Source organism: Monodelphis domestica, chromosome 3 (genome assembly GCF_027887165.1).
Source record: "Monodelphis domestica isolate mMonDom1 chromosome 3, mMonDom1.pri, whole genome shotgun sequence".
NCBI classification, from domain to species: domain Eukaryota; kingdom Metazoa; phylum Chordata; class Mammalia; order Didelphimorphia; family Didelphidae; genus Monodelphis; species Monodelphis domestica.
Window position 1 is genome coordinate 72,276,266 of NC_077229.1, and position 12,571 is coordinate 72,288,836.

Consider the following 12,571-nt stretch of genomic DNA (forward strand, 5'->3'; position numbering starts at 1 on the left):
ATCATCTGACTGCAAACCCAGATGTTTTCAAAGATCTGAAAGCAACCAAGAGAACAGATTAAAGAATATTATAAAAAATAGTATTATTAAATTTATTCTTATTTGTAAAGTTGTAGAGAAAGACAATCAATCTTGGAAGACTTAGAAACTCCAATCGGTACAGTACTACTTCTCCTCCTCCTCCCCTTCCTCCTCCTCTTCTTTCTCCTCCTCCTCCTCTTCCTCCTCCTCCATCTCCTTTTCCTCCTCCTCCATCTCCTCTTCCTCCTCCTCCTCCTTCTCCTCCTCTTCCTCTTCCTCCTCCTCCTTCTTTCTTCATTCTTCTCCTCCTCCTTCCTTTTCTTTTTCCTCACTCCCTTCCTTTCTTTCTTTCTTTCTCTCTTTCTCCCTTTCTCTTTCTTACTATTGGAATTTGTTTTGTATGATTATACATATTTATAATGGGTTTTGTTTTCCTGCCTTCTCAGTGACTATGGAAGGTGGTGAAAGGGAGAGAATTTGGATTGGATAATAAAATTGAATTGAAAAAATCTAAAGGACCATCAAAAATATATGTAACTAATTTATTCTCGTTGATCCCAGAGAATAGAACTAGAGGCAAAGGGGGAAACTATATAGAGAAATTAGCTCTTTTTTTTAATTGATACCTTTTTACATTACTTCAAATTTTCCCCAATTTCAAATAAATAGAGCTCAAGAGGACTCTTATTTAGACCAAAGAATTTGAAAGCTGGGAAGGTCCCCAGGGCCCAGAATATTAGTTTTAGGAAGGTTTTTAGATCCCAGAATGTCAGATCTGGGAGGGTCCTTGGAACACAGAATGTTAGGGCTGGGAGGGTCCTTAGAATACAGAATGTACAGACCCTTAGAACAGAGAATGTCAGAGCTGGGAGAGTCCTTAGGACAGAGAATGTCAGAGCTGGGAGAACCCTTAGAACAGAGAATGTCAGAGCTGGGAGAGACCTAAGAACAGAGAAAGTCAGAGCTGGAAGAGTCCTTAGAATAGAGAATGTCAGAGCTGGGAGAGACCTTAGGACAGGGAATGTCAGAGCTGGGAGGGAGCTTAGAACAGAGAATGTCAGATCTGGGAGGACCCTTAGAACAGAGTGTCAGAGCTGGGAGAGACCTTAGAACAGAGAATGTCAGAGCTTGGAGAGACCTTAGGACAGGGAATGTCAGAGCTGGGAGAGACCTTAGAACAGAGAATGTCAGAGCTGGGAGAGACCTTAGAACAGAGACTGTCAGAGCTGGGAGAGACCTTAGGACAGGGAATGTCAGAGCTGGGAGAGCCCTTAGAACAGAGAATGTCAGAGCTGGGAGAGACCTTAGGACAGAGAATGTCAGAGCTGGGAGGGAGCTTAGAACAGAGGATGTCAGGGCTGGGAAGACCTCTAGAACAGGAGGGTATCAGAATTGGAATGTCTTTGGAACACAGAATGTTAGATTTGAAATGAACATTTTTTTTTTATCCAACCTCATTTTACAGATGCAGAAACCAAGACCCAGAGGGAAGTAACTTGCCCAAGGCCACACCTAAGTTTAGGATCAACATTACTCTCCCAAGCTTAAGTTTTTCTCTTACTGGACCTGCCCTCCTCCCCTTTGCATCCCAGGAAATGATTCGAGGACCGAAGAAAGGATGCATCCAGGTACTGCTCATCCTTGGCTTAGCGGGTGGGGTCTTATTTCTCCTCTCCCATAACGGAGATTCCACGGAGTCCTTCCTGACCTATTGGAAAGCACAGACCTCCCCTGAGCCCCAGCAGCAAAGGGTTCCGGAGCCCCAGCTCCCAACCGTGTCTGAACGTCCTCTGGCACCCTGCTTTACCAACACCTCTGTGATCAAAGTGTCTGGCTTCTCATCTCAGCCCAAGCATATCCAGAACTTCCTCCTTTACAAACACTGCAGAGATTTCCGCATCCTTCAGAGCCCTCCCCCAAACAAGTGTCTACGGCAGTCCCTCGGGACTCCAGCCCCAGTCTTCCTCCTCCTGGCTATCAAGTCATCGCCCAAGAACTACGAGAGGCGGGAAATCCTCCGTCAGACGTGGGGACAGGAGCGGGAGGTCCATGGAGCCGCCATTCGCCGGCTCTTCTTGGTAGGCACTGAGTCTGATGTCCTGGAGGCCCAGAAAGTGAATCGGCTCCTGGCCATGGAGGCCCAGACCTATGGCGATATTCTCCAGTGGGATTTCCAGGACTCGTTTTTCAATCTGACGCTGAAGCAGGTGAGTGTCACACCCAGGGATGGGAGATGACAAGGCACTGTAAAAATGGAGGTTTGAATCCCAGACTTCAATCCCCAGAAGTCCTTGGTACTTCCCAGAATTCCCTATAATCTCACCTGAGTCTCCACCTGGGTGAGATCACAATTTAGTATTTAACGGACTCTCTGCCTCCCAAGAACCTCTCTCTTCCTCTACTCAGACATTGCAAGATGTAGCGAGTAAAATGTGAATGGGCTCTAGGCCCGTGGTTTATTATTTTGTATCCTTGATTTCTAATAATCTTTCATAAACCTCATAAAATATAATACTTTTATTACTAGAGACTAATTTAATTTTTACAGTATCTCACTCCTTTCTGGTTTCAAACTCCACCCCTGCCTCTGCTCAACGTTTAGAAGCTGGAAGCAGCCCTGAAACCTCTCCCCAACTTCTCCCCAACACCCCCAATTAGCACTGGTCTTCTCTAGCTCCTCTTCTCAGCAGTGTGGTGAAGGAGGGGAAGAACCCCGACGGGAAGTTATCAGGAGGCCTGGGTTGCAGTCCTTATTCCACCTGTCTCCAATTTGCCCCTGGGTGATCTTGGGCAAGGGCTGTCCTTCTGGTCTTTAGTGTCCCCTCTGAAATAAAGAACGGTGGGCCAGGGCAGTATTTCTCACACTGGGTTTCAGTTTGGTATTCTATGAGTAGAGCTTTGGTGAGTCTTGATACTGGAGAGACCTTTCTAAAATGTTAAATATTGGGGGTGGCTGGGTAGCTCAGTGGATGGAGGGCCAGGCCTAGAGATGGGAGGTCCTAAGTTCAAATCTGGCCTCAGACACTTCCCAGCTGTGTGACCCTGGGCAAGTCACTTGACCCCCATTGCCTAGCCCTTACCACTCTTCTGCCTTGGAGCCAATACATAGTATTGACTCCAAGACAGAAGGTAAGGGTTTAAAAAAATAATAATAAAATGTTAAATATTGAGGGCAGCTGGGTCGCTCAGTGGATGGAGAGCCAGGCCTAGAGATGGGAGGTCCTGGGTTCAAATCTGGCCTCAGATACTCCCTATCTGTGTGACCTTGGGCAAGTCGCTTGACCCCCATTACCTAACCCTTACCTCTCTTCTGCCTTGGAACCAATATACAGTATTAATTCCAAGATGGAAGATGAGGCTTTAAAAAAAATAAAATAAAATGTTAAATATTAAATTTGTAGGATCATGAGATCTTAGGGTGTCAGAGCCAATAGAGACCTTTGAGTCCAGGGTGTCTAAGCTGACAGGAACTCTTGAGCCCAGGGTTTCCGAGCTTGAGGGACATTAGGGCAGAATTGGGGCACAGGACATCAGAAGCTCAGTTCAAGTGCCAGTTTGTTTAAGAGGTCTTTCCCAGGGTCCCCTCCCTCCAAATTCTCCCTGTTTCTAGTTTGCACCTCTCCTATATTTACTTATTTATTTATTTGCGGACATTTCCAACAAGTTAAGAAATTTAAGGAAATGCCTCCTGGACCACGGAGAGCATCAGAGACACTGAGCAGGGCAGGTTCAGCATCTCACGTCGTGCGCTCCTTCCTCTCTGCCAGGTGCTGTTCCTAGAGTGGCAGGCTGTCTACTGCCCCGACGCCTCCTTCATCTTCAATGGCGACGACGATGTCTTTGCCCACACAGACAACATGGTGGTGTACCTGCAGGGTCAGGACCCGGACGCTCACCTGTTTTCAGGCTATGTCATCAGCCACGTGGGGCCCATCCGTGTGCCCTGGAGCAAGTACTACGTCCCAGAGCTGGTGGTGAAGGAAAATAGGTACCCGCCCTATTGTGCGGGGGGCGGCTTCCTGATGTCTCGGTTCACCACCCGGGCCATCCGGCGTGCCTCCCACCTGATACCCCTCATCCCCATCGACGACGTCTACATGGGCATGTGTCTGGAGCACGCAGGGTTGGCACCGGCCATCCATTCGGGCATCAGGGTGGTGGGTGTCCATTCCCCATCGCCCCGCTTAGGGTCCTTCGACCCCTGCTTTTACAAGGAACTGCTCTTGGTCCATCGCTTCTTGCCCTATGAGATACTTCTCATGTGGGACGCCCTCAAGCAACCAGGACTAGAATGTGGCAAAAAAGCACTGCGTTACCCAGGGGACTGACTGGGTGAGAGCACCCCAAAGAGACCGACAGCACATGATACCAGGAAGAACAGAAGCCAGAACTCATAGCTTCTAACGGACACTAACTAGGTGACTTTAGCCAAATCATTTCCCCCACTATGAACCTTAGGGTCTTCCCTTGTAAAGTAGGGAGAACACCAAACACTACCTATCTCACGGGCTTGTTGTGAGGAACACATCTTGCGAGTCTCTGTGGCACCCCCAACAGGGATGAATCTTGGGTGAATTCCTTCTCTATGTTCTACCTCAATTTTCTCAATCTGTGAAATGGGCAGGAGTTCCTGCTCTTTTTTTTTTTCCAGTTCTTTAGGCTGCTGTGAGGATTAGGTGAGATGACAGCTAGAACCAGGGCACAAGGCCACAGTTTGAGGAAGAGAAGAAGAGGCTAAGATTACTGACCTGAAGGAGGGAAGTGGTTTTGCTGCATGCTTTATCCAAGGAAGGGAGGGAGGGAGGAAGGAAGGAAGGAAGGGAGGAATGAAGGGAGGGAGGGAGAAAGGAAGGAAGGAAGGAAGGAAGGAAGGAAGGAAGGAAGGAAGGAAGGAAGGAAGGAAGGAAGGAAGGAAGGAAGGAAGGAAGGAAGGAAGGAAGGAAAGGAGGGAAGGGAGGGAGGGAGGAAGGAAGGAAGGGAGGGAGGAAGGAAGGAAAGGAGGGAAGGGAGGGAGGGAGGAAGGAAGGGAGGAAGGGAGGGAGGAAGGAAGGGAGGAAGGGAGGGAGGAAGGAAGGGAGGGAGGGAGGAATGGAGAGAGGAAGGAAGGGAGGAAGGAAGGGAGGAAGGGAGGGAGGAAGGAAGGAAAGAAGGAAGGAAGGAAGGAAGGAAGGAAGGAAGGAAGGAAGGAAACAAACAAATTTATTAAGCACATACTATGTACCAAGCACTTTACCTTTAAGCCCTTTGCAATTATATCTCATGTGATCCTCCCAAGAACTTTGGGAAGTAAATACTATTATCCACATTTTACAATTGAGGAAACCAAGGCAGTTAGCAGTTAGGTGGCTTACCCAGGGTCACGCAGCTAGTGTCTGAGGCTAGATTTGAACCCTGGACTTCCTGACTGTAGGTCCAGCACTCTAGCCATTGTGCTGCCTATGTCCCCCAAAAGGCTGCATGTAGTTGCTCTCTTTAGAGATGAGATCAGGACTAATCTCTGTGTCTTACCGGTGAAGGCTGAAGGTCTGAGGAAAGAAGGGAAATGCACAAGGCAAGCTCTGCAGGGCCTGTAGTTTCTTCCCCCATAATAAAGGGGGACATGTTGTTGTTTTTTCCCCCTCTCCTGTTCTGGAGTCAAGAGTGGAGACGGATGTGAGATGCCTCTTTCCTCTCTTCCCTAACCTGAATCTCTAGGAAGTCTTCACTCTATCCTTGTTTCCATGTCTCCAAAATGGGGATAACAATAGTGCCAATCTCCAGGAGTTCTTACAAAGCTAATACGAGATGATCTTTTAAAGGTGGCCCATCATAGACACTTAATAAATTCTCGTTCCTTCCTTCATTGGCTGTCCCATGCCCAGCTCTCCTCATCTGTAAAAGGAGTTAGATCCTCACCTCCTTAAGTCAATCAACAAACATTACTAAATGCTAAATATGGTGCTAAGTGTGGGAGATACAAAGAGAAAAGGGAAAAAAAAACCCAGTTCCTGCCCTCACAGAGTTTACAATCTAATAGGGGAGAGGGCATAAATATATAGGTACATAGAAGAGATATAGACTGGATTAAAGGTAACATAGGACAGGGAGGTATGGGCTGAGAAAAGCCTCTTACAGAAAGTAGGATTTGACCTCAGTCTTTTTTTTTCTTTTTAAACCCTCACCTTCTGTCTTGGAGTCAATACTGGGTATTGGCTCCAAGGCAGAAGAGTGATCAGGGCTAGACAATGGGGATCAAGTGACTTGCCCAGGGTCACACAACTGGGAAGTGTCTGAGGCCAAATTTGAACTCAGGACCTCCCGTCTCTAGGCCTGGCTCTCTATCCACTGAGCCACCCAGCTGCCCCCTTGAGCTCAGTCTTAAAAGAAGCCAGGGATGGAGGACCTTGGTTCATATCTGGCCTTAGACACTTCCTAGCTGTGTGACTGGTGTGGAATTGGAATCTGTTACCCTAAAAACTATGGAGTTATTGTATATTAATTTTAATTTTACATTGGCCAAGTCACCTAATGTCAAGAGCCAAGCCTTCACCCCTCTTCCACCTTAGAACTGAGACCTCGTATCCATTCAAAGACAGAAGGGAAGAATTTTTAAATAAATATATAAACGAATGAATGAATGAGTGAATGAATGAGTGAGTGGATGAATACATACATAAATAAATCCATAGGATCTAAGAGGTAGGTGTGAGAAGGAAAGGCATTCCAGGAAGGGGAAACAGTCAGGGCGAATGCACCAGGATGGAAGATGGAGGGTCATTTTCAACAAGGAAACACAGAGGGAATAGAAAGGGATAAAGCGTAAGCATAATGGAAAATGAAAGCCCTTCAGACTTGGGCCTGGGTTTTTAAGCCAAGATTAGCTGTTGGCCCCGTATGGGACATGGGTTGAAAAATCAAGGTTGGGAGAGAGATCTGCCAGGAAAGGCCGGGTTCTATCAGCTTTCCCTGCCCTTGGATGAGTCGCGTGTCAATGTTTAATCTAAGAAAATGATTAGAATTTTAGGGCCTGAAATATTATCTTATCTAACACTTGCACTTACTGGGCGGGCCCATAGAGTTGGCAAGGGGTCCTAAGTCTAAAGGTGGAGAAGGCCTGGGAAGCCATCGAATCCAACTCCTTTTACGGCAGAGGAAACGGGCTGTCGGGGATCAAGAATTCATTGGGCGTCTTGGGGGGGGCAGTCTTCTCCCACCCGCTCTGGGAGGTTGGTGCTCCTGCGATCTCCCCTTTGCAGATGAGGAAACAAAGGCCCAGGGACCCGTGAGCGTCTGAGGCCAGATTTGAACGTGGGTCCAACACTCTTCTCCCCAGCAGATAACTAGGCTCATCTGGTGCAAGTGCTATCGTCGAGGAGGCAGAGATGGTGGGGAAAGCAAAGCCTTCAGAGTGGGGGGACCCGGATTAAAATCCTGCTGCCGAGGCTTAGTGCTGGGTCTAGAAATGCCTTTATTTGTGAAATGGGTCCTTCCAGCTCGAAATCATTGATCCCTCCTCTCCAGACCAAGAGGACTGACTTCCCCGTCCTCCCGGCAGAAAGTAGAGGAGGCTGAGGCTGGAGGGGCCAGGGAGCCCTCGGTGCCTTGGCATCTCTGACCGTCAGAGGTGAAAGGGACCTTTATTAAGCCCCTACTATGCGCCGGGCACTGGGTTAAGCAGGAGAGACTCAAAAGGAGCCAGAAGACAGTCCCTACCCTCAGGGAGCTCACGATTGAGCGCAGCCTCCTCATTTTGAGAGATGGAGAAAACAGTTTGGGTCTGAGGGGATGGCTGCCCTGAGAATGAGGTACCAGGATGTAAACCAAGGCCCAGGCACTTTCCACTGAAAGCTACCGACTTCTTGGGACTTGGGGGCTGGGATGGGGTGGGAACAATGTTAGGGCTGCCATTACTCCATGCCTTCCCCAATGAAATGATTGTGGAAAGCTCTGTGCCTGGGTCTCTCCCCATCCATGCTCTTTGAATGTGGCCCAGAACCCATTTCCTTGGAGATTCCAAGGGATGTTGATTAAGATGCAGTGAAATGGATTTTGTAACACCCCCATTGTGCCCCTGTGGAGTCTCCAGTGGAGGGAAAGAGACACGAGTTCTTTCTTCATTAAAAAAAATTTTTTTTTGAGATAACTATACCAGGGAATGAGCATGTGTATTTGTTTTTGGTTTGTTTGTTTTTTTAGACCCTTAATTTTTGCCTTAGAATAGATACTAAGTATGGATGGTGAGGGCTAGGTAACTGGGGGTAAGTGACTTGCCCAGAGTCACACAGATTGAAAAGGAATGAGTGTGTGTATTTTTTTTAAACCCTTAATTTTTGCCTTAGAATAGATACTAAGTATGGATGGTGAGGGCTAGGTAACTGGGGGGTATAAGTGACTTGCCCAGGGTCACACAGATTGAAAAGGAATGAGTGTGTGTATTTTTTTTAAACCCTTAATTTTTGCCTTAGAATAGATACTAAGTATGGATGGTGAGGGCTAGATAACTGGGGGTAAGTGACTTACCCAGGGTCACACAGATTGAAAAGGAATGAGTGTGTGTATTTTTTTTAAACCCTTAATTTTTGCCTTAGAATAGATACTAAGTATGGATGGTGAGGGCTAGGTAACTGGGGGTATAAGTGACTTGCCCAGGGTCACACAGTTTGAAAGTATCTAAGGCCAGATTTGAACCCAAGTCTTCTTGCCTCTAGGCTCTGGCACTCTAGCTGTACCTAGCTGCCCTAGGGGACTCTGGGGTTGGGGTAGAGGATGAACATCTTAAGATGGCAGGATTGAGAGCTAGAAGATTTCTTAAAGGATGTAGCATCCAGCCCCACATTTTACCAGTAAAAAGGAGCATTTTTCCCATCTGCAAACTGGGGGTCATTCCATCCCCTCAAGCTTGATCAGAAGGACCCCATTTTAAAGGTTCTCATCCTTGGACTCCAGCAGGGAACGGCCAGGGGTGATCTTGGCCAGGGTCTGCCCCCCCAAGCCCCCTGACACCCCACAGACACACAGAAGCCTCTGCCAGTGTCTCAGGGCTTTTTACTGGGGCAATCACAAGTGAAGTCACATCATTGGGGCCGGGGGTCAGTGGAGCGAAGGACCTCTTGGTTTTCTTTCTCTCCTCCTGTGACTGTGCCTGAGCGAGGCCAGCCTGGAGTGCCCAGTACCATTCCCCAGATCAGGCCAGAGCCGTGCTCTATTCCCTTGACCTTCTAGGGAGGCACTGGAGGAGTCGGGGGGCCTCCCTCGGGGTTAATGGGGGCAGAAGGCCAGCAGGTCCTGTTTGGTGCAGCCATTGATGCAGCAGTGCTGGGCTGGGCTGCTGTTGGCTCTTCGCCAACGTGGAGCCCTGCGGATGCCCGAGGGAGACTCCGGTTCCCCGGCACCCACGGCCAGCCCCTCATCCAGGTTCTCGTCCATGCTCCCGTCCGGCGCCAGTCCCCGGAAGGCTCTGTTCTGGAGCCACTGGAGTATTTCTTCTGTGGGAGGGGGAGAAAGGTGGGGAGAAGGCACTAGACAGAACCAGCCCTGTGTCTTCCTTACCCCCCGGGAGCCCACGGATGCTTCGGATAGATATCTTCCAGCTGTGCGGCCACCAGCCTGACAACCACATTTATCATATCATTGTCACTGCTCATGCCTGTGTTATCGGTTTTTTCACAGACCAATTATAATTGGAAATCGCTTAGCCTTTCCGGGTGACAGAGCAGAAAAGAACACAGGTTCTGGGGTCAAATCCTGCCTTGATGCTACTCTTAGGAGCTTAGACAAACCAGCCAGTCCCCTCTGGGGGCCCCCGTCTTCTCTACAAAAGGGAGGGGTTGGCGTAGGTGACACGAGGGCCCCTCTAAACTCTTGTTGTCCATATAATCAAAGGAGCCCCTTAAGGTTTGCAAAAGGCATTGCGAATATCCTATTAGGTCCTCACAGTGGCCCTAGAAGGGAGCTGCCACTGTTATTCCCATTTTACAGATAAGAAAAGTGAAATAAACAAGCTGAGTGACTTCCTCTGTCCTTGGACGCCAGAGGGGAACAGCCACCAACTGCCTCATCACACCGGGAGTGACTTCGGCCAAGATCTCCAGCCCGTCCCCCAACGCACCAAGGCTATTAAATCTGGGGCCGTGTTTGGTCTCTGGGTCCCCCCTGCCCCCTAGCCTCTATGGACATCTTTGGCTTTAATGGGGTCAATAAAGGCTGGAATACTTCCTATACAGAGCTGTGGATGAGATTCAAAAGAGAAAATGGATAGAAGCGCTTGAGAGTCCTACGTTGATTTCTTATTGTTGGACTCCTTTCCTCCCTCCACACCGATGCTCGTCTCGTCTCCCTGCTTAGTAGCCCTGTGGGTTTTTTTTTTAATTTTTAATTTTAATGAATATTAATTTAATTAATTTTAAATCAAATTTTTTTAATTTTAAAAATTTAATATGAATTATAAATAAATTTTAATATAATAAGAAATAAAAATTTTAATACAATTTTAAATGAATATTTACTTTAGTCCCAATTACATGTAAAATTAGTCTTTCAAATTTTGAGTCCTGAATGATCTTCCCCTCCCTGAGAGGGCACACAATTGGGCGCTGCTTATCCTTGTGCTGATTTGGGGGGTTGGGGAGTTGTTTTCTTTTATTGAAATCTTTATAACAACCCTTAAGACAGAAGGGCAGGGCTAGGCCAAATGGGTTAAATGACTTGCTGATGGTCACAGTGTCTGAAACCACATTTGAACCCAGGTCTTCCCGATTCCAGACTTGTGCTCTATCCATTGTGCTGCCCCAGAATCAATGTTTTTAAGACTTTTTTTTTTTAACCTTTCCGTTCTATCTTGGAATTGATAGAAGTATTAGTTCTAAGGCAAAGAGGAGTAAGGACTCAACAACTGGAGTTAAGTGACTTCACTAGGGTCACACAACTAGGAAAGGTCTGAAGCTAGATTTGAACCCAGGACATCTGCAGGCCTGGTGCTCTATAGCCATTCTGCCATCTAGCTGCCCCAGGATCACCGTCAATAGTCCTATGATGGAGACCAGGATCCCCCTCTGCCATCACCCCCTCCCCACAATTCCTCTAAGCACACCCACCACCTTTTTGCCCTTTTCTGGGGACAAAGTGTTGGCTCAGAGATAATGGAGGGCCCCACCTTGCCTGGTTTCCTGGAAAGCATCTTGGATTTGGAGTCTGAAGACCTGGGTTCGAATCTCAGACCTGCGACAACCCTGGTAACTTGAGGCAGATTGTTTCCCTTCTTTTTAAAGCCTCCGTTTCCCCGGGGGATTATTTCGAGCCTCCTTATTTTGGGGTTCGCAGAGCTGGCCAGGTTCCAGGAGGATGGGGGGGGTGGGGGAGAATGACATCTTTATTTCCACAAATGCCCTTCAATGCCCCCCAGAGGAGGCTGGAACCTACAAAAAGCGGTCGAGGGTCCCCTTCCCAGTCGAAATCTACGGCCCCAGGACTTACGGTCATCCCTGGCGCTGTCCTGCCGGCCCTCCGGGGGGCTCCATCGGGGGCCGCCACAGACCTGGACGAGGGCCCGGATGAAGCGGTGGGCACAGAGTTTCTGGGGTTCCTCCCTCCAGCAGCCCCCGGCTGGCACGAGCAGGAGCAGGAGCAGGGGCAGCAGGTGGGACATGGCCTGGGCAGGGCGCTGAAGAGGCTGACGGCTGCAGGAGGGAGCCCTCTGCTCTTATAGGCCTCCCCCAGGCTCCCTCCTGCAGCTGCAGGGTCCCCGGGGGCATCTCCCCAGCTCTGATTGGAGTCCGTGCCTGGGAAGGAGGAACAGGGAGCACCGGAGGGGCCAAGGAGAAGGCCGGTGTGGCTGTGGGCTTGGAGAGGCCAGAGAGAAGGGAGATACGGGATGTGGCCCAGACATTCTGGGGGAGAGGCCAGAAGGCCACGGGGAGAGGGAGGGGGAGGCTGGAGCGCAGCCCGGGGCCTCAGAGGGTGTCTGAATGCCCCCAACAAGTGCTCGCCCACCCCTGCCTGAAGCTCTCCAGGGATGAAGAAGCCGCCACCTGCCTTGGTGGCACAGTCCACTTTTTCAGTTTTAAACATTCATTTAGTGGTGCAGGGGATGGAGTCAGGAAGATCTGAGTTCAAATGTATAGAACCCCACTCCTGCTCCTTATTAATTTATTTTTGCCCCCCCTGCCTTCTATCTTAGAATCGATGCCAAGTATTGGCTCCAAGGCAGAAGAGTGGTCAGGGCTAGGCAATGGGGGTCAAGTGACTTGCCCAGGGTCACACAGCCAGGAAGTGTCTGAGGCCACATTTGAACCCAGAACCTCCCATCTCTAGGCCTGGCTCTCCATCCACTGAGCCACCCGGCTGCCCCTCAGACCTGTATTTTAGGAAGACCAATTTGATAGCTAAGGAGAGGATGGAATGGGGGCTGGCTCTGGAACTGGGAAAACTTGAGTAAAAATCTGACCTCAGACACTCACTAGCTAAATGACCCTTGGCAAGTCACTTAAGTCTTTGTCTGCCTCAGTTTCTCCATCTGTGAAATATGGCTAATAATAGCACCTACCTCATAGAATCATTGTGAGAGTCAAACAAG

The 12,571-nt window shown here is 48.9% G+C and overlaps 2 protein-coding genes across 3 annotated transcripts in view; one reads left to right on the top strand and one right to left on the bottom strand.

The window, feature by feature from the left end:
- Nucleotides 1–4,813, top strand: part of B3GNT3 (UDP-GlcNAc:betaGal beta-1,3-N-acetylglucosaminyltransferase 3) — a 32,610-nt gene extending 27,797 nt beyond the window's left edge. Inside the window, exons 2-3 of the mRNA XM_001363881.5 lie at nt 1,487–2,228; nt 3,789–4,813. Of these exons, the coding sequence (XP_001363918.3) occupies nt 1,617–2,228; nt 3,789–4,349 (1,173 nt within the window). The 5' untranslated portion in view covers nt 1,487–1,616 and the 3' untranslated portion in view covers nt 4,350–4,813. The remainder of the gene's footprint in view (nt 1–1,486; nt 2,229–3,788) is intronic.
- Nucleotides 4,814–9,028: 4,215 nt separating this feature from the next.
- INSL3 (insulin like 3) lies at nt 9,029–11,695 on the bottom strand. 2 transcript variants are annotated; one of them, XM_007489660.3, is made up of 2 exons: nt 11,473–11,695; nt 9,029–9,482 (listed from the first exon to the last, which is right to left on the bottom strand). In XM_007489660.3, exons 1-2 carry the CDS (start codon nt 11,642–11,644, stop codon nt 9,259–9,261), a joined length of 396 nt encoding a protein of 131 aa, XP_007489722.1. In that variant the 5' UTR covers nt 11,645–11,695; the 3' UTR covers nt 9,029–9,258. The 2 variants fall into 2 exon arrangements, with proteins under 2 accessions (XP_007489722.1, XP_007489721.1); XM_007489659.3 differs by having other exon boundaries at nt 9,029–9,485; nt 11,473–11,694.
- Between the last annotated feature and the right edge of the window lie 876 nt (nt 11,696–12,571).